Here is a 22,029-nt window from a genome sequence, read left to right on the forward strand (position 1 = left end):
CAGTATTCATGCCTTTTTGATATCTGCGACACAGCCACATGTTGACTCTAACAATGTCACAAATATTTTCTTATTTACCACAAAATTACTGTCTGTAAAAGCACACATATTCATGCTCTGTGTGTGCGTGTGATGTGATAATGATGTGATTAGATGAGAGGTGAGAGATGCTCGATCACTCTCCCTACCCACGTATTCCCAGCATTCCCTGAGGAATCGTGTATGACCTCCAGCCTGTTCCTGAGGCTGGCTCCATGTTCAGAGAACCAAACTGCTCACTCCATCTTGTAAACCTGTTTTTGTGAATGGAGCTGACGTCTTTCCGCTGAATGTGTGGCTCATCAACCCCCTCAGGACGAAGCAGTATCCGCACCTAAAAGAGCCAAGAAAGGCGTACAGCCAGGGTTACTATAACGATATCTGGGCAACCAGCAACAGCAGCTCCGGTGTGGATCCCTCTGGAGGATTGACAGAGACAGAGAGGAAGAAACTTGGAATCAAACTCTTTGTTGTTTGTACAGTGTCCAAAAATAGAAGAAGATAATGATAGTATGACGTGTTTGATTATTTTTAGAGCTCATGTTGAAACACACAACCTTTGTGATTAAGTCTTTGCTCCTTAATCATAAATTTCTGTCACTAACTTTAATTCAAACCATGACTGCTTTTATTGTATTTATTTATAATGAAATAATAATAATAATATTTAGTTAGTTCGTAGTTATTTTGCATCATCAAAATGCTCATTTATTGTTCATTTAATGTTCTCTTATTTACCACCAATATACACTGTATGACCAAAAGTCAGTGGACACCTCACCATCACATCTACATGAGTTTATTGCACATCCCATTCTAAAGTCATGAGCTTTAATCTGGAGTTTTAGGAAAGCTTTCTACGACATTTTGGAGTGGGTTTGTGGGCGTTCTCATGCAGCCAAAAGAGCATTAGTGAGCTCAGGCACTGATGCTGGACGAGATGGCCTGGCTCACAATCGCCGTTCTAATTCCTCCCAAAGGTGTTCACTGGATTTGAGGTCAGGGCTCTGTGCAAGCCAATGGAGTTCCTCCACACCAAACTCGTCTAACACATGTCTGTATGGGCCAGAGGCGCAGGCATGCTGGAACACCAGAGGGCCTTCCCCAAACTGTTGCCACAAAGTTGGAGGTCCCCAGTTGGCTAAAACAAGTGTTTGTATCCTGCAGCATTAAGAAGACTGTTCAGTATAAGTAGCTCAAACTCTGAAGAACAGCCCCAAACCATTACCCCTACTCCACCAAACTTCATAGTAGGTATTATGCATTCAGGTAGGTACATTCTCCACCAAACTCAGATTCATCCATCAAACTGCCAGATAGTGCAGCATGATTCATCACACCAAATAACTCATTTCTTCTGCTCCGGAGTCCAGTAGTGACATGATCCACGCCACTCCAGCCAACACTTCGCATTGCATACAGTGATGTGAGGCTTGCGTGCAGCTGCTTGGCCATGGAAACTCTTGATTTCCTGACGCATGGTTTGTGTGCTGGTGTTGCTTCCAGAGGCTGTTTGGAATTGCGGTAAGTGATGCAACAAATAAGAGGTGATTTTTATGCTGTACGCACTTCAGCACTCAGTCCTGCTCTGTGAGTTTGAAAGGCGCTTTCACGTCAGAATAGCAGCACTTACAGCAGATCTAATAGAGCAGAAATTTCACAAACTGACTTGTGGCAAAGGTGCTCTCCTATGGCAGTGCTGCATTTAACCGAGCTCTTTAAAACCCAGTCTAAATTTTTCATTTCCATGTGCTGGATTTTATGCACCTGTTAGCAATGATTGGGGCTAAATCACCTAAACTCAGTAATTAGTAGGGGTGTCCACTGACTTCTGGCCATGTATTGTGTATTGTTCCCACAGAGCAAATTCCCTGAACATCTAGTTTGTGTGCTTGGTTCTCTGATGGTGCTTGGGAGCTGCACTTGCAATCTAGATCACCCAAGACACCTGTTAACATCATGTAGAAATGGTGTCAAAGACGTAGACAGAGCCAGAAAAGCTGCCTCATACTGTAACTGTTAATCAAAGGGGAGAGGAAAAAGGAGTTACAGCATCACACACACACACACACACACACACACACACACACACACACAAAGAATTGGGACAAAAGGCAAAATGAATGCAGCCATCCTCTTCCTCACTTTAGATTTAATTCACACAGAACAAGATTAGAGGATCCAATCAGTGGTGACATTGAGCCGGGCACCCAGTGGAATGGGACACCAGGGAGACCTAATCATCCCCACTGCTCCGCTCTGCTGCGGCAAGCCAATCAAATCCCCTCTAGATGAAGCAGATGGTCGATATCATCTTCTCCCTTTTCTAGGTGAGATTATCTTCTCGGCTTCAGACCTCACGGGTGAATGTTTACGGCGGCTGTGGCCTTTCTGCCATCCGGCTGCGGGATGCTGATGCTGAGTTTCCCATGGTGTCGAGCTACCTGAGTCCCAAAATGTACAGGCAGGGGTGGGGTCCATGATGCACCCCGCGTGGCGCTTTGAATATTACCTCCTGTGCTGTATAGACCCATTAATTGACAACTAATTTCAAAATAAAACAATACCAGTTGATAAAATGCAATTTCTTGTTATGAGAAAACACATAAAAAGCAGACATTTGGCCGTATTTTTCTATTAAATGACATTTTAAACTGTTAATAAGCAAACAGCTACTCCTTTCTAAAAATAGCCTGATTTCTTCTTGCTGCTCAGAATGCAATTTCTCCAAACAGGGAGATTATTCCTTACATCACCACACAATTTCCTCTTCTGTCCTGCCTGTCCTAAGATTACGGAGGTGGCTTATGCTTGGTTTAAGCGGGTCTGAGCAACAATGCCCGACATGTGACTTCTGATTAGAAACTCCTCAGGGGAAACAGAGAGAGAGGGAGAGAGAGAGAAAGAGAGGGTGATCAGAATCAAACGAACATGTTTATGACACACACCATAATGATAATCAGCTTTATCAGCTAAAGCCAATCTGATGGCTCAGCAAAATACAACTAAAGCTGAGCCTAAAATAGCAACTATTGTAAAACAAGTTTTCTTTACAGCACTAACACATGTTTGTGCACTTCTGGAACAGCAAACACATGCAGTATCTCTCCTGGCACGGTGCCAACGACAGGGCAGGTTCTCCAGTGTGGTCTAATTAATGCGATGTACAAGAACCACAAGTGTAATGGAAGCCATCTCTACTCCAGTAGAGCAATGAAGACAGGGTAAGTTTTCCATGTCCACTGAGACGAACAGGTAACAGGAGAGGAGCCGCACGCCACTTAAGGACGTCCTCGCACCAGAGAGAGGGCTCAGTGTTACACCTGTGGGCTCAGGTAATCAATGTTGGGCTCTGATCTCTTGACTTTCCTCATCACTTACAAGACCAGATGAGCAGCACGAGGACCTGCCGATTAAAAGTCAAGCTGATATCAAGGCAGGAGGAAAAACCGTGAAGCAGAGGAGGTGTCAGGGCCAGAATTTTATCTTAAATCACGCTCTTTGCATGCTGCGGCACGAAGTGTATGTGCATGTGATGCCCTGCACTGTTTTGCCAACTTGAAAGATTACTTTCAAAAGGAGACGCAGCACATACGACATCATCCCTTTCCCAGAAGCCAGGATTATTTGTGTCATTTAAATATTGGCAGACTTGGAAATAATCTGGACAACAGTCAAAGGCTGTGCCAAGTCTATTTCAGGAACAATACACCATCCTATTCATGAGGGATTATTTTCCATCGCTAATAAAAAAAATAAAATAAAGAGTGAATGGGGCTTGTTGGAGGATATGGACACTAATTACTCCCCAGTGGATCTTGTAAGGCCTCAGGAGCAGGACCGGCTGGCTGGCTTTGTTCCTGCCAGTGAATCATATGATTGGAAAGAAAGACCACTTTTCCAGCGTGGAACTTAATCCTCAACATACTGTACACCTGCCCCAGTCACTGCGACACTCCATAGCCCTCCTTAGAAACACATTTATTCTGTTGTTGTTCCTCTCTGATGTGCTGATGTCTGTATCTCACATGGTCAGTGTTAAAGCGCCCTCCATCAACGCATCTTGTCGTTATATATAAAGCAGAACCATCTGACCTGACTGCACTTGTTCGGCACGTCTTGCTACAGTATGATGCAAAGGTATGGTAAGAGTGGCAGTATAAAAAGACATAGTGACAGCCTCATGATTGGATCAGGCTACGCAATCAGGGTTAAGCCTGAAAGTGGTATATATTTATAAAATAAAGTCTCAACGGTCTGGTTCTTTTTCAGTTGTGTTGTTTTGCATTAACAGGCACGGACTTGCAGCAAGGCAGCCTTGATGAGAAGCATCTCTCTACACTCACTCTCACTGGGGACGAGCATGTTTCCATTAGACCAGCTGGGCTCTAAACGCATCGCGTCTCCTTCAGGAAAACAGCCCGGGTTGGAGGGGCTCTGCTCTTTGCCTCTCCTGTCCCCTGCTGCCAGCTTCTTTCCCCACCATGAGAAACCAGGAGCCATGTGATGGCAACAAAGAAAACACTCATTTGCTGACCTCACTACAGTGTCAACAGTAACAGGTGTAAAGAGACTGAAGAAATGCTGTTTATACTTGGTGTAAGCTGTCCTGGGGAAGGATCCTTTCATTTATAACATGAAGCTAGCCAACTGCAGGCAATTAGAGCAGGTCCATTAGAGTGTAATCATTGACTGAAAGCCATTTCCAGAAATCTGAGCACCTGTATGTTTTTGTCTCCGCACAAGTCGTAGAAATTCAAAAACTCAGTTTGAGGTTCAAAGTGTCTCTTATTTTTTGTTATATACATGTATGCCACACATACTCCTTTTGAAAATGGGTGACTCATAATAAATGATACTAAGATAATAAATTATGTGACAGTCCCAGAGGCTAATTAGAGCGGTGGTGCTTTAAGCCAAATGCTAACAATGACAATCCTAACAGTTGTGATCACTGTAGTTTAAGCATGTGAGGATGCTAATATTTACACAACATGCACACACATAAGTGGAGAAAATACGATGACATGCCACATATACAGTGTTCATGCTAGAAAAGTAGTTATAAAAGTATAGTTAAAAGTAGTTATAATTTTTTTTTAACAAATTATAATGTTTACCAGGATTTGGAGCTGTTTCACCACAAATGCATCACATCTCTCCCCCGCCGCATGCAGCTGGTGCCCTTTTACTTCTTTTTGTCCCTGCCCCACAGACCGCCTGAGTCCGCCACTGCCACTAGGGTAGCTAAAAAGTAAAAGGTTGTGTGTGTGTGTGTGTGTGTGTGTGTGTGTGTGTGCAGACCACAATCTTGCCGCAGGCGTCAAAAACTCTTGCGCATTCATTTGTGTTGTATTGTGCATTGTGTTGTATTCTAGTAGTTGGAGTAGTAGTCTGAATGGTGTGAGCAGTCTCTCTGGTTATTGGCCAGCCTGCCCACCACAACAAAACTGGTAGATCAATAGATGCTTGTCAGTAATGCTGGAGGTCATCAATGGAAACATGGAAACACATTTATGTAATCAGGCAAATGGGAGATGTGAGGTCAGAAAGCAACCCCTTTTTCCTTCTTTAGGTCCGACTGACAACTAAACCCCGGGACATAAAATAGGTGGGAATCAAATTTTCATGTGTGGGAGACAAACTGTCTAACTTGCCCTGAGTAAACAGTCATAGATGACAATATTTGACCAATTTGGGACAGTGAAGGCTCTGCCCTCAGCTGTGGTTTGACAGAAGAGGGTGCCTTGTCTCGCTGCAGCTGTTCCACTCGTTGACATCAGCCTGCAGCACTTCTTCTCCAGTGCTGAATGTGGAGATATTACATTTCACTTTCTTTGGCTGTCTCGTGGTTTAAAATAGTCCGAATGTTCCGAATCATGCAGTAAACAACACACACCCTCCTTGTTCAGCCTGCAGTATCCTCTGAAAGTTGAAACTATAATACTTTATAGCAGCAATCTTACAGGCCATTACTGATATCTATTTATGGTCTATTAATGCTTCACACTGTATATGGTGGCTTAACTATGTGTAATTCCCATGAGGAGTCATCACTTAACAACTTGGCCACACGACTAAAATCAGAAGGGTTTTAAATGCTAAGCAGTGCCCAACATGCCACTCACTCCCCTGATTTGGATCGAGGGTGTTGATTAATTTAGTGAAAATGGCACGAGAAACCAAATGGAGCTGAAATGTGATTGCAGAAAGAGTCTGCCTATTCAACAGAGTTGCATCTGTGTCATGACAGCGTACGCAGCAACACCTCTCAGGTTTGCCTGTTTGATTAAATTTCCTGTCATCTGCTTTTTATGAGGTGCGCTGATCGCAAATATTTGCTTAAAGATGACGATGTCTGTAAATTCACACGCACGCACGCACTCACTCCTCATCAGTCTGCAAATATGAAACGGCACAGGGCAGACAGATCTCCGCTCTGGCTTTGCTCTGGCATTGTGATTTGTGATGGATGCTCGCCACCGGTGCTTGAGGGTTTATTTACGACATGGTTTAATCCGGGCTCAACTATCAAATCCATCCAGGTATCACCTTCAGCACGAGAGAGAGGAACTCACGTCTACAGAGGGATTGTTTCAGCACAAACCAGTGAAGTTAAGCTGCTGTATTGATTGTAAGGGTGTAATACTAGAGTGCTGTATTTCCAGTGAGTTCAGACTACTTTGAACTCTGCTTACAAAAGGCAGTTAGACTTTGGGGATATCAATTTGAAGCACACCGTCCTCTCAAGTTACCAAGGTTAAGAAATACCTCTAAAGCAGGTGCTACTCACGATCCCAGATGCCCTTTACTCCTTCTGTTCAACGCTTAATCCAGCTTTGGCCTTATATTTGATACGCAGCACTGCGACCTCGTATCTGATGCCATGTAAGAACTGTATGATATCTGTAATCCGCCGTTGCCAACTGGGTTAAGAAGTCTGAGAAGCTTAAAAAAATAAATACGGCGGTAGACATTCCCAAGCCACTGGCCCTTTTTTTTTTTTTATTCCCAAAGATCTCACCAAAATGTAATTATGTAATTGCCTCATCCTGTTCAAGCCCCTGTGAGACATTTTCTTTTCTGCAGGAGATTTATTCATGGACTAGCGTCTGCTTTGTCACCCAGCTCTTTGAATCCAGAGAGCACAGCACTGCCCTGAGGGCTGAATGGGCTAAATGGAAGGAAGTTTTACATCCAACATGGAAAAAACATACTTTAGCATTAGCATTATCGCAACAGCATTGAATATAGCCATGCAAAGGGTTGCAGCACTTCTTCAAGCTCCACCCTCCAAGTGACACCTAAATTACTGAGGGGACTGATAAACTTTAACGTCCTCCTTTCTGCACTAACTGATGATACTTGATAAAAGTGTATGTTTTATTTTCAGATTCATTTTTATATTCACTTCTATCTCATCCACCGTTGTAATAATTAAAAATTTACCAGATGGCAAAATGGTGGTGCGAACAAATATTTGCCCATGTCTGTGCGCTCTGAATAGAGCTCTGACATAACATATTCTCTTGTGTAGGTTACTCTATACGAACATGTTTGCGTGTATGCGTAGAGATCAGACACCCTCCAGTTTCGACTGTAATGACACTACTCAACCTGTCATGTATTTCCGAGTCCACGTCAACACTTGCTCCTCGCCCAGACCTCGACTCACTGTGCAATAGGAGCCCATCTACAGGGCAGCATGTTGCATAAGGTTGTGCAGCCCAGGGCCTAAGAAGATCTGGTTCCACAAAGGCTCTCTCGCCCTCCTCAGAAAGCTAACTTTCCACCACAGACCACCCTGCGTCATGCCTGTAGAAAGGAAACATACTCAGCGTCATCTGCTGCTTGTGGGTCTGCCATCTAAGGACACGACGATGGCCATGTTTTCCTTGGCAAAGGACTGAGAGAGAGAGAGGGAGAGAGACAGAAGGGCAGGGGATACAGATTCATGGAGGACTGATGAGGGATGAAGCTTCCCCATAACTCCAATTATTCCATTTACAAAACACAGTGCATAATTCTAATAACTGACGCATCGCAGCGATCAGTCAGTTGACTGTAAGGAGCATTGCGTGTGTTCACGTAGCACTGTAATGAGGTGTTGGGTGGTGTGCAAACACTGCCATTGGATTTCCAACTCCTGGACAGAGACAGGTCAGGAGGTCGTGAGATCTGGCACAAGATTAAGGACATAATTCCAAAATGGAGCGCCTTACATACGTGCCATGTCTTGTCTGGCACTCCTCTGCCCATCTGTGTGTCCCTTAGGGCAACAGCAGAGTTCCCAAACTCAACTTTACAGAGCAAAAAATAGGCACTGATTTAATCACTTGTTCTTGTTTGTTAGAGAAAGTAAAAGTAGTTAACGCTGAGCAGAAAGGCATTAAACTTGGAGTGTTACAGAGCCCTGGCTTGCCTCACTAGCTACTAACATCATGGGAGCTGTTAAAAGTCAAAAATGCGTGATAAGTGGCCACAGGATCATACCTCTGTCTCTTATGCACCTGTTTAAGACTGGAATAAGACTAGAAACAGCTGTTGGGATGGTGCTGCACTGCACTCCTGGGATAAATGATTGTCTGCTGAACATATGGTATACACGAGTACATCAGTCAATAAATTTACAGCCTTCCGCAAAAATGTAAAAAAGTATCGCAAGCCTAACATATTCTTTTCTGCTACTTCAGGCATATTATTACACATTGAACACATATGCAATATCTTACATTAATATATTCATCCTATTATAATATATTCAGCCATTAGCCAGTGAGCTGTGCTTTACTGTTGTAGTTGGTCTACAGTTTTATCTGTAAAGGTGCAGCCCGAATGTTTTCTACTTGAACTCTTAAAGTGTGAAGTAACTATATCTCTCAGATAACTGTGCATATTGTACGCAAGTTTTAAATAGCATGAAATGGAAATAGTAAAGTTTCTTAAATCCCTTAGAGCCCCTCTCTGCACTGAAATAGAGTACTTGAGAATGACACATTCTCTTGACTGCTACCCCGCTGAGTTCCTAAAATGCCATTCAGAGAGGTTGTGATTCACTTCTGCATCACAGTCCACGTTGAATTGAGCTGGGACGGTAATTGAGGGGGGATGTCGCGCGTTTTTTGCCTTCACACGACGACCTTTTTAGTGGCGTTATGCAAGTGGTCGTCAAAGGCCTTCACTCCTAAAAAGAGTGTCTTCAGTTTGGCTGCCGAACCACTCTTCAGCACAACACTGGACCACTGCCTGCAGTCTGCTGGCATTGAGTTGTCTCATCCTGGCGTGAAGTCATCGGCCTTTGACAGACACGCTCAGAGCAGTCTGCTCAAAGTGAGCTTTAACATTCACGGCAAAAGAGCACTCAGAACGAGCCACCGAAATGAGGTTCTATTCATAACACATCCTGAAGAATCACGCCAAGGAGTGTGTGTCCACTTCTATTGACTTACATAAGGATGTTTACACAAAGACAGTGTGATATACAGTAACTGGCAACAGGAACGCTGTGGTATAAAAAGCAAATCAATTTTAACAATTGGCTTTGAAAACTGCAGGAGAAACTGTTAGAACTTTAATCCCTCTTAATCCTAATTCACAGAAACTGTCTCAAACAGAACTGGATGTGATGAGATAAGATGTATCCACCAAGCATGTGGGGTAATGTTACAGCGCTCATACGCAGAGGCCGGGTGTAACATTTCTGTGTCTGGCATCAATCACACTTTCATTACATTATACCTTCTTTACAGTATCACACCGTCTTGCTGACAGGTGTGCGAGGAGAAAAGTGAGAGAGTTGGAGACTGCGGCGGATAGAAACCTTAAGACTTGGCTTTCTTTAATCAGCTGGATCAGTCAGCTCTAGTATCTCTCATCTCAATTAGAGTGCGCGCTTGCAGGAATAAGAGTCTTAAGTGGAACTGTTAGTGACATGGAAATAAGAATGAAGTGGGTTAAGTGGCGGCCAGAAACGCAATTTGACCACATGAAGTAGGATGTATGTAGAAAGACACCCATTAAAAAAAAGAAGACGCTGGTGTTAAAATGCAAAAGCAATCAGGTTTAAGTGAAAACACTTTAGATAGAGCTTTCTTTTGTGTGAATCAAGCAAATTTGGCTGCCATGGCAGTAAGTGATCTTAAAATCAGTCAGGATGTCCACATAATGTCTCAAATGACTTAAATGCCACAGCTTTTTCTGAAGGACGCTGACCTTTTTGGTTTTGACTGAAATGTTTTGCCATCTAGAAGACGGATTGCCATGAGATTTGACGTTCTTGGTCGCCAGAGGATGACTCTCAACATCTCTTCCTCCGGCGCCAGGAGCAGATCAAAGTTTCCACGTATCCATTGTAATCTCTCATATCAGTAATATCTACTTTACAGACAAAGCTTGGTGCAGACGTTCAGCAGCAGGATTGTGTGCGTGGGGTCAAAACGAGGTAAACTATCCTGACTTGTGTTCATGGGAATGAAGGAATGTGTCAGCCAGTGCGAGGATGTGGTTCTTTGATGAGTTTTTACAGCTTTGATCAAATAAAGAACAAGCAATATGTGCTGGCAGAATCAATTCATTTTTGGTCTTTTGATGGCGATAAGAATGCAGAATATTTCCAGCCATATCCTTTAAACTTGGATACTGTTGCAGTCTTTGCAGCGCCAACAAGAACAGGAGCCAGATACCCAACTGCTACACTTACAGAAACCATGAAAGGAAAGCTGTAAAACGGACATACTGAACAATAAAGCCTTTATTTTTTTGTCTTTCCATAGTTCAAGTTTGTCAGTCCCACCCAATGAAAAGGTGGCAAATAGAGTGAAGGAGTAAGAGGTAGAGCAAGTGTTCCATTCTCATTGTGATCAGCGTAAAAACTCACTTTTACACACCAAGGGAATGGCCATTCAAAGAAGGCCGACTTGAAGAAAAAAAAAAAAAAGAACAACAGCAGCTTCTTTGTGGTGTTGCTAGCTTTCCCTTATTATTCACAATCATAAATACTCCTGACTTTTGATAAAGGTTGCACTACAGTGTAAACCAGACAGGTGCTGAGTGCTAGCCATGAGAGGCATGGCAGTCACCATCATCACCACCATTATCATCATCATCACAGTCTCTGAACACTTGGAGCGGGGAAACTGCCACACGGCGAGGGGCTCTGCATAGTATGGTCAGACAGAAGAGATAATGGCCGCCCACCACGGACTGAAGAGAAGCTCTCGGTCCGGCACTCAAGGGGAGTACGACCTAGGGGAAAAAAAACAAACGGGGCCGTCTGCGCATGAAGGAGAGCACAGAAACCTGAGCGGTGGAGCCTGACAGCACATCAGTCCAAAATAGGTGTAGGATAGTCAGCTGGCCCTGTGAGTACAAGTGTTTGTGTATACGTGTCACACTGCATTAAAACTAACTAATACCAACCAATCAGCGCTGCCAGGTCAGGACAGTGCCATGTTACATTAAAAAAGGAGATAGTATTTACATCTTCAACACATAAATTATGTCCCTAACATACTGTCTGTGTAATGCATAATAAGGTCTCTGGCGGGGGGGGGAGGAGAATAAACATAAGTGCGTCATATGAAAAGACTACGCTGACTCCAGAATTGAGAAAGGTGGACAAAGGGAGGGAAAATCAACTGTTTAAATGCTGCCGAAAATGAAATCAAAATGCAAGTTCAGAAAAAGTGAGAAAAACACAATTAATGCAACAATTCATGAGAACGATTTGCGAAATGGCACACAGAGAGAGAGAGAGATAAAGCTGTGAGCTTGATTAGGCGACCCCTGAATACTTCCAGGTAGTAACAATGGCAGCACCGAGGCCAACTCGTTAATACCAAAAAGAGAGAAAGAGTACGGAGGGGTCCCTGCATGAAGGGCCTCTGCTCGGATCAATATCGGTTCAGATGATATTGGACGCTCTGCATTCCTGCCTCACGCCGGAATGTCCAGAATGTGACCTTTTGGCGTTTTCGACATGTTTTTTTGACATGTTTTGTCTCAGCTCTGGAGCCTCCCACGGCCCGGCCCGCGACAACTGCAGCCCCTGCACTGGCCAATCACCTCAGGGCAGAACCAGGTCAAACTGTTCACCTGAAGCCATCTGACAAAAAAAAAGGCCCTAGTCCGGCAAAATTCACACTTGTCGTCCATATACAGTATCAAAACTCTGTATAATGAGAAAACATACAAACGCATATGCAAATATAGCTTTCAATACACAACAACGTACACATTAACTGTTGGTTTTGCAGATGATAGTCAAAGTATTCATACAATGTGTGTCACAAAGAAATAATGGCTGGCTCTATCTGTTTTGAAGAGAGAGATAATAGGGGCAGTGGGGCAAAAACAAAAAAACAAGACCAAAAAAAAAAAAAAAAAGAAGGAAAAAAAACACAAATCGGGTTCAGTTCATATTTGCCATGTTGAATAATTGCACACACAGGCAGTTTTGGAGGAGTGAATTTAACTTCTCCAGTTGTTTTTCTGACCGTACAAGTTCATATTACCACCACTCTCCCACTCCAGTGCTGCTGGGCTGCTGTCAGTCTTTGGGTCACCCCCTCCCTGTCGTGTGCGGATGCATGAGAGTCTGTCATTCCAGTGAGTTTTTTAAAAAAATGGTAGGCGATTGGTTCGTATATTCGCTGAGAGGGTCCTGCCTACCCTGGTGGGGTGGAGCCCGGAGGGAGCTCATCAGTCATCCAGGATGACCTTGACAAAACTGGCCACGTCGGTCTCTTTGGAGTCATGCAGGGTGAAAAACGGATGTTGCTGCATGAAAAGGAGGAAAAGACATAGTTAGAAATGTATCATTTAATAAAGACAAAATAAGATTTAAGATGGTATCTGTGTTGTTATTTGCTTGAAAAAACACACACATCATAGTGTTGGTGGGTTAAATGGGTAAGCCTGACCTCTTGTGGACAAAAGCAAGAACCAGAGCACACTGAAGCAGGGGTGTCAACAGAGGCAAGGTAGACAAAGTAGTAGAACATATAATAATAATGTGCGTTGGTGTTATTGGGTAACAGAAAAAGAATGTAAAAAAAGTACGAACCATTAATTCTGTATAAGCTGGTCTCTCGTTTGGCTTCTTTCTTAAGCTGTAAAAATTGCAGATAAATGCAAAAGTGAGGAAAAACAGCAAATACCAACATTTTAATGTATTATAACCTTATTTAGAAACACATCTAAAAATTAATAAAGCGACAAACATTATCCAACTTATCCATGTATACTGTGCACATGTCACTTCTCAGAGGAAACACGCGGCAAACACTGACCCCTGCTGGGCCACAAGGTGAATGAGGAGTAAAGGCTACACATTTCACGTCCAGTGTCCTGCTCACCACTGGGAGATGAAGTCTACAAACTCTGGGGAGAAACGGTCGGTGGGCAGCTGTGGAGACGGCTCATCCACCACCTGCTTGAGCTGCTGGAACGGGGTGCCCCATGAGTCGTAGGGGAATTTCAAAATGGCCAGCTCAATCTAGGAGACAGAGAGGAGGCTGACTGAAGAGTTTGCTTATTGAAGAGTTTGCAAACACCACGCGAGTAATACTGAGTATCATTTAGAGATATGAGCTGCCAGTGATGGGACAACTTTTGTCATTGTTTCGCAAATGTGCAAATTATGATATTTAACCAAGTGCACCGCCTGACAAAATATACTAGTTGGAGTGCAGACTGACAGGAAGTCCTATATTACTGGAGCCTAAGAATGGTCATAAACAAGTATGGTATAAAAACAAAAAGAAAGTAACTAAGCTAACGTACATTTCAGTGCTTGCCATCAGTGTTTACAATATCTGAAATCTCAAAACTAACACAGTGCATGCACAATAAATCATTTATTATCTAGAGGCCAAGACATGGTTTTGTAAATAAAAGCGCAGCAATAACATTTATATCTATACCTGTTTTCTTAAAACGTATCACTAATGGCATTGACCACACTCAGTGGCGCTGCTCTAAGACTTGAGGAGCAGAACAAAGAGCCACACTCTGATAGCCAACCCTCCAAAACTCACCATCGTGATACCCAGACTCCATATGTCTGACTTGACACTGTAGCCTTTCTGGTTGAGGTCAGGGTTGATCCGCTCTGGCTGAAATGCACGACGACAGATAAGTGCCACCACTCTAAGAAACAAGGCCAACTATACGCATTTTATTTATTCAAAACTCCATTTCAAGGAATAAATAGAAGAAACTGGAATGAAGATAATAAATGCAAACTGATCAAAGCTATTACAATGTCAGACATGAATCAAACTGCCTCAAGAATTTAAAAGTGTAAATGGGTGACAAAGGAATCTGTCAGCTGAACAGGTTTTTCAAGAGGGCTTCAAATTAATGAGCACGTTTGAGGCCAAATATCTACGGTGGCCGGGAGGTGCAAAACAATTTTACAATACGAGAAACACTTTTACAAAGCTGGAGACAAATTTACATTTTAGAAAACATTTTTACAAATCAGAAAACAAAATTACATTGCCATAACACATTTACAAGTCCTGAGACAAATTTATATTTGAGAAAACAAATTTACAAGACGTGAAACACTTTTACAAACGCTGAGACAAATTTACAAGTAACTTTTTCAACCGGAAAGGGAATGTACCACGTTAATCGGCTTATATGTTCGCCACAAAACGGGCAAAAGACCGCTTGACTGCCGTCCACCGTGGATCGCCATGAACTCCTTATCACTTCCGGTTCTACTCGACAGTTGGTACATTCCCTTTCCGGTTGAAAAAGTTACTTGTAAAAGTGTTTCACGTCTTGTAAATTTGTTTTCTCAAATGTAAATTTGTCTCAGGACTTGTAAATGTGTTATGGCAATGTAATTTTGTTTTCTGATTTGTAAAAATGTTTTCTAAAATGTAAATTTGTCTCCAGCTTTGTAAAAGTGTTTCTCGTATTGTAAAATTGTTTTGCACCTCCTGGCCACCGTAAATATCTGAAAGCTTTTTTAGACAGTTAGAGGCCTGATTACTTTCAGTCTGTGGTCTACATCTCAGAAAGGTTGTGAGCTCCTGGCTAACTAATTACGGGCTCCGAAGACCTCAGACATGAACATGAGCAAACTTTCAATGAAACTCTAGCGAATCCTAAATCTCAGCTAGCTGGTTCCAGGAGCCTCGTCCCCCCCCAGTCCCCACTCACCGCCATGTAGGGCTTGCAGCCTGCATCCATTGTCTTGGCCACAGAGTCCACAAGGTGGCCGCTGATGCCAAAGTCGCACATTTTCACTTGGCCCTGAGTGTTGATCAAAACATTGGAGGGCTTCACATCTGGAGGGGGACAGTGTTGGGAAGAATGATGAGCGAGAACCAACAAGAGGGAACAACAGGGAAGTGAAGAGTGTGTACACCGATGTTTACCTCTGTGTATCACTGACAGGTTATTGTGCAGATGCTCTAATGCCTTGACAATCTGTAGAGAGAATAGAGAGGAAAAGGCTGAAATCCTCAAGAAGCAATGTTGAGAACTTCAGTTTTAGTTGATATCTCAGTGATTCATTCTGTTTTACACATTAATGAAGCAATGTGTGAAAATAAACAAAATTTCCCAGAAAAAAAAGGAAATTTGGAGTTTACTAATTAACAAATTGTACAGCTGTAAAGTTCTTCCCATCTTCCTCACAGAAAATAAGTATATTTTCCCAAAATCTTGAACTATTCCTTTAATGTACACACAAACTAAGATACCTTAGTGACAGTTACAGTGTAAAAAAAAATGGGACAGGACGTACTGCTACTGTGATCTTGCCCAAGATGTCCTCTGGGATGGTTTTGCCTTTCTCAATAACCTTCTTGTAGAACTTATCCAGAGACGTGTCCATCAGCTCCATACAGATCCAAACATCTCCCTGAAACCCCCCCCCCCAAAAATAAGCAACAAGACGATCACACACTCAGCATAACATCACACGGGTGGGTCGTACCGCTCGTGAAACCAGTCGTTTAATTCACCTCTCTGAAGAGGGCGCCATAGAAGGTCACGGTGTAGAAGCAGTCCACCGTCCTCATGGAAATGTCCAGGTCCATCAGGAGCCTCTTCTGCTCCAGAGTGTTGACTGTGGCTCGAATCCTCTGGAGAAGCAAACACCACAGATTGGGCTGCCGGGGTCAGTATCAGGAGGCACTTATAGCTTAATTCAAACGCTGGCTAGTGTCCTATAACCTCCCCCCAAATACAACATGTCATAGATCCAATGGATCCCATCCAAATGTTTACAAGGTGAGCTCATACGTTGAACACATCAACGATGATACCCTCTGTGTGTCATGGTGCTATTTCGAAGGCATGGTGCATTAACAGAGATGCAGAATCAGGTAACCTGAGCAGCGGCTTCCCAGCTTACCTTGACAGCCATGATAACACCACTGGGCACATGTTTCATCTTGTCTACCACCCCGTACGCTCCCCTCCCCAGCTCGGCAATCTGCTCCAAGTCATCGGCCTTCACCACAAAGTTCTGGGCAGAGGAGGCAGGCGTTACGATGAAATATGCGTTCGGTTCAGAAGGAAAACAGAGCAGCGTGTTCGAGAGGAACGCAGAGCCAACTTTACCTGATCTCCGATTGTGACGCAAGCTTTCGAGTCAAGATCCCGAGGGGGCCTGCAGGGAGAGAGCAACGTTTAGACAACAGCGCGCAGATGGCTTTAATGCCAAAACGCTCTATAATAGATATTCACAGTCTAACAGAGAAATGAGCAAATGTTATTAGAGCAACTAATATGATTAATTAGTAGTGAACTTTGATTAAAGTCGGTGCTAAAACCAATTATAATTCCTGAATCCCTGAAACTCTGCTGCGTGTAATTAACAACTGAACCAGGCAGAGAACGGTGCTTCTAAGTTACGTGCAGAGGCTTTGTATTCCACAATCATTCCCTTACACGAGACACCAACACAGCTCTCAATTAAATATTCATCAGCAAGCCTCCAAATCTTTGGTCTTCTCCATCATAGGAGAGATAAAAAGTACAGCCTCACTGATGCTGAAATGTTAAGGTAGGTGCCAATGTGAAAAAAAACTACTGATAATGTCAGCCAATATTCTTCATGTTTGACTATATTTAGTTTCCTTTTTAGCATTAGAGGCTAAAATATGTACAGAAGAGTACATTTGGTAGTTAAAGATATGAATAGAATGTCTCCAACTCATCTTGTGTGCTGCAAATTTGTGTTTATTGAGCGACATGTACACTGACTGATATCTGCAAAGAGAGAATACCAGGCCACTACATTTGTCCTACATCCTGGTTCTAATTTGGAAACCAGTTTAGGATGGTACGGCTGCCGTCACTACCCCAGCGTAAAAAAGGGGCCTTACGCTGCTGCTGCTGGTGCGGGCTGTGGAAACAATTCTTTGGCCAGCTTCAGCCCGGGGTTCTTCTTCTTCCCTGAGAGACAAGACATTAGGAAACCGTTAGCATCCGAGCGCCGTCATAGACATGCAGTGATCAATAACGCCGTATTTAGCAGCAGCCGCAAGCTGGTATGATCTGCAGATTAGCAAATGGACCTTCTGGGCCCATTTGCCGCAGTGCTCTGAGTTTAGAGCAGAGGTTTGCCACCGCAGAGATCCCACGTTCTAATTTAGACCATTAAGTGCAAAATAAATGGGCTTTGCTTGTTTTCAAATATCCACATCGGCCTATCTTTTATTCCGGTAAAAAGGAGTGTTTAAGCTTACAATCAATTTGTAGTCGCCTCCGACACAAGCGACAGCAAATGATCTGTTATCTAACTGGAGATTAGGTGTTCTCAAAGCTCAGGCAGCAGAGGGAAGGTGGACTAAATGACTAATCGACATTGGTATGATGACTCAAATGGAGACAGTCGGAGGGGGGAGGGAGGGAGGGGGTGTTCAAGGGAATCAAGCTTTCCTTCCTGTCATGATATTTAGTTAAAATAACTGCTTTCAAATGAATTATCAATGGGTTTTTCTGTTATGTCTCTTTTTTTCCTAATCTGGAATATGCCGCTGTAAACTGTGCAGCTCTGGGACCTTTCTGTGTTAAATCAGTGACAGCAGTCCATTCATAAACACACTTTACCAGCAGCCTCTGGGACTTCCCACAAGTGGGCTGCTAGTCCCTGCCAGAATGACACAGCTACCGGGCCTACGAGAAACAACACAGGAAAAACAACTCGACTTCTCTTGACACGGACACTCGTGTTCTGCACGCACGCACGCTCTTGCTGCAAGGTCGTCAGGAAAAACAGAGCACTTTTTTCTTGGAGGACTTTTGCCCACTGGGACATGATGAGAAACAGTTTAGACCTGGCTGGTTATTTCCTGTTCATGTCCTGCTGCATAAAGGCCTGGGCCAGGCTGTGTAATTATTCTACTCCTGTTCAGAGAAACTGGTTTAATGCACAAGCAAGTCACCTTCACTTTGGAGCGCATGCAACCAGCTCTTTGCAAAACCAGCACAAGTTAGCAACAGGCCAGTTTATTGGTATGATTTTAACCGTTGCTACCACTGAGGAGTTGTATTTGCTATTGAGTGAGTCACACCAGTCCAGTGTGGAGGAAGTGTGATTGGGTAAACCCCTCCTTGCTAAATTAAGTTGGAAGGGAAGTGCAGTTTTACTAAGATTTGACATTTTACGGCCTACCACTGAAGCGGCAGACAGGTCCATTTTGTGCTGCAGCCCTAAAATAGGCCTACAGTGTCTGGACAGACTGCGACAGTCTCATGTGGTGGGGAGAGATTGAAGTGTGATTTACTCACACATGCTCAGTCAAAAATAGATTTTGCATTTCCTCTGCGTGGGATAAAGCATGAGCACTCAAAGCCTTCCCATGACCTGACAAATAAGACTGTTTTGTTCATGCAACACAATGAGGGTAACATGCAAACATTGTGGTGCACGTGGTGACATGCCAAAGCTCTTTTTAAGCCATTAGAGAGATGCATCCAAAGGAAAACTACCAGAATTATGTTCTATACATGCAGTTTATTTGCAACGCTGTACATTATAGTTTAAATCAAGTTAGAGTTACTGTCAGACACATTCAGTGGGAAGCATTAATGGACTTGAAATACTAGCCCCTGTCAGGTAGCAGCGTGTGCAGTGACTCTTTGGCCACGACTGCAGGGTGGGATGTGACTCACAGCCTGTCAGACTGGACACATCCGCTAAAAACACAACTGTCAGGACCCTTTGGGAAATATGATGTCACTTCACTCCGCTTGCTGCTCGCCATCACCGTTAGGGCCAACTGAGGCCAGCTTCACAGGAGCTCTCTGCTGCAAGACCCGGCTGGCCCTCAAACTGAGCCCGATAGTGACATGACATCAGCCACAGCTGCAGTTCAAGTATATCGAGGCAGCACAGGAAAAAATACATTGACACAGAAACCGTTTTCTCAGAAAGGATCTGAGTAGTAAGCATTTCAAGGGGGTGGGCGATGCAGTGCTTTCATGCCATTATCAGTGGTACAACATGAAATTAAAACATTTCTATCAATGCGTACAGTGAACTTCCTCTTATATCCAAATATGGGACAAGTTGCTTTCTGCATTTCTATTTAAAAAAATTCCACACTGCAGGCATTTGGACATTGGAAGAGGTTTATTAACCTCAAGTGTTTACTACCACAGACAGTAGCAGGGAACTGCTGCACGTTTACAGGAAACACAGCAATTCTTAGAAAACCAAAGCAGTTCAGTGGAAAACATCCATCCAGAGTGCAGTAATACATACGTAATGTGAACAAGAATCTCTGGATTGTGCATGGGGGATCAAAGTGCCAATAGCTGTGTGGCGAGTCACCATCAGGAAGCTCCAGCCTCGGAGTGGGTCCATATACAGAAAAGGATGACTCATGCACAGATTATCTTCCACACCACCCTATCAGTGCTGCTAGGGAGAACCCAATCTCCAAACATGCCTCAGCAATACCATGAACAGCACTGCGATTGCACTTAGGTTCGCTCCACCCTTGGCTACCATGGGGGCAACTCCTTGTACTGACCAGGAATAATGAAAAAAAAAAAAACACTTTCACAAAAGACACCTTGGGCTTGCCTCTGTGCACACAACAATTACAGCACAGAACCTGTGTAGCAGCTATGGAGTATGTGCTTGCAGCCAGGGAACTGTCAACAAAGAGAGGCTGCACTAGGCATTGGTGCTGCAAGTCAAAACATGCCATGGTAGGCCAAAGGCTGTGATTGCCTGAGCAGCACCCAGCCAATCTGCACAGCCCTCTCAAAACGGTGTGTACTCCCGACCATGGTAACGCTAGTATGATTGTGTAACAGCACAAGCGGTGAACTTGAAATGTAAATTGACATCATCATCATCATCATCATCATCATCATGCTGTGTGTGTGTGTGTGTGTGTGTGTGTGACGCAGGGGAAGGACCTTGATTTTTTCCAAGGTGTGTATTTTATTCAACAGTGTCCAATGATTGTACAGCACAGACTCACTGGCTGGCTTGGCGGAAGCAAAGTGTGTGTGTGTGTCTGAGTGTGTGTGTGTGTGTGTGTGTGTGTGTGTGTCCTTTGCATCGCCGCCTGTTTAAAAAAAAAAAAAAAAAAAAAAAAAAGAATAAATAAAAAGGTATTTTTCACCACAGGAGGGAGGAGGGGACATTTATATGGATGTGGCGCTAAACATATTTTTGCGCAAACATGCCGGCCAACTGGACTCAACACGACCGATCAGTCATGAGTCAGGAGGCCGAAAAAACACAAACACCTGTGGTCCCAACGCGCTTTACTTCACCTGAAGGGAGAAACTAACCCCAGCGCGGTGATTTCCACTTCAGGGGCAAGTTGGTTGATAATTACTGCTTGACTAAAAGTCTTTTACTTTCGTGAAAACGCTGTTAGCTGTCCACAACACGGGGGACTAAAACAAAGCGACGCGGGCGCACCGTTTAGCTAGCAACACAGCACAGCAGCAAAAACTACCAGCTAGCATGCTAGCAGCAGGGCTGGGATGAATACCTTCAGACACCAGGCTGTCTGGAGACTTCGCATAATGATAGAAAGCAGGAAAGACATGCTGGCTAGCTTCTTTTTTTTCCTCCTCTCACACATGCAGCTTTCCACCTGGCAAGGTTACGTTTCTCAAACATAGCTCAGGAAAATTACTTCCACGCAAACTGCACATCGATGCCATTAAATATGTGCACGGTTGTTTGGGAAAAAAAGAGTGGAAGAAAAGCACTTACCTCCTTTAGACAGAGACATTTCCCCTTTGCTTTGATGAGGGGGAAGGGAAGCACAAAGACTTTTGCCTTTTTTTACTCCCTCCCTCCCTGCATCTAGCCTTACACCCGCTCAGATCGCTGGCTTGTGCAAAACTAGCAGCGATTCAAGAGAAATGCTTCGTCTTCGTGCAAATCTAAGTGCGTCAATCAGCAGCTAACGCGCTCAAAGATCGATTAGCGGATGAATGCACAACTTCAAATAAAGTCGAGATAGTTTGCTAACAAAACCTGCACTTTTAGGGTGGCCAAAGTCTGACAGCTGAAGGTTCCAGCGACGTAATGACGTATTTCCTGTCTGGTGCTGAGCATCATGGGATGAGTAGTTCGTAGCGTGTGGGCACTTTTCCTGAAAAACAAAGCAAGATTCTTTTCCAACAACAACTTAAGCTAATAGAAACTATTAATCCACGATAAAATCATGCACAAATTTGTAAAACCATTACAGGCCACCACAGAGATTTTTTTTTTTTTAATGTTATTGTCTTTTATTATTTTTTGTGTGTCAGGATGAAAATCACATACTGTTGTAGTTTCTTTAAATGCTGGATAAAATGTGTAACAATAAATAAATAAAAAAACAACAACAAAGGGCTGCAATTGCAGTCATCACTACCTAGCAAGTCAACTACAATATACAAAGGAACACTGATAATGGGATTGCACTTAAATTTATACATTTTGGTATGTAAACAACAAATAAGCATATAATCGTGTGTCACAGGATATAAGTGCCATGA

General features: G+C 43.5%; 1 protein-coding gene across 2 annotated transcripts; it reads right to left on the reverse strand.

Moving 5' to 3' along the window:
* Nucleotides 1–10,771: 10,771 nt before the first annotated feature.
* Nucleotides 10,772–21,548, reverse strand: LOC139216708 (dual specificity mitogen-activated protein kinase kinase 6-like). Of its 2 annotated transcripts, XM_070847920.1 has the most exons (13): nt 21,254–21,548; nt 17,391–17,460; nt 16,624–16,672; nt 16,415–16,528; nt 16,023–16,142; nt 15,803–15,919; nt 15,432–15,483; nt 15,214–15,341; nt 14,076–14,153; nt 13,395–13,534; nt 13,103–13,148; nt 12,709–12,816; nt 10,772–12,609 (listed from the first exon to the last, which is right to left on the reverse strand). In XM_070847920.1, exons 1-12 carry the CDS (start codon nt 21,270–21,272, stop codon nt 12,739–12,741), a joined length of 1,011 nt encoding a protein of 336 aa, XP_070704021.1. In that variant the 5' UTR covers nt 21,273–21,548; the 3' UTR covers nt 10,772–12,609; nt 12,709–12,738. The 2 variants fall into 2 exon arrangements, with proteins under 2 accessions (XP_070704021.1, XP_070704019.1); XM_070847918.1 differs by having other exon boundaries at nt 10,772–12,816.
* Between the last annotated feature and the right edge of the window lie 481 nt (nt 21,549–22,029).

Source organism: Pempheris klunzingeri, chromosome 17 (assembly GCF_042242105.1).
Source record: "Pempheris klunzingeri isolate RE-2024b chromosome 17, fPemKlu1.hap1, whole genome shotgun sequence".
Taxonomy (NCBI): domain Eukaryota; kingdom Metazoa; phylum Chordata; class Actinopteri; order Acropomatiformes; family Pempheridae; genus Pempheris; species Pempheris klunzingeri.

Bases quoted from the DNA above. Each gene is read 5' to 3' on its own strand.
- LOC139216708 (XM_070847920.1), bottom strand. The intron at 16,673-17,390 runs GTAAGGCCCCTT...CTCTCCCTGCAG, and splicing joins CCCGCACCAGCAGCAGCAGC to GCCCCCTCGGGATCTTGACT. The intron at 13,149-13,394 runs GTGAGCAGGACA...CAATTTTTACAG, and splicing joins GTAGACTTCATCTCCCAGTG to CTTAAGAAAGAAGCCAAACG.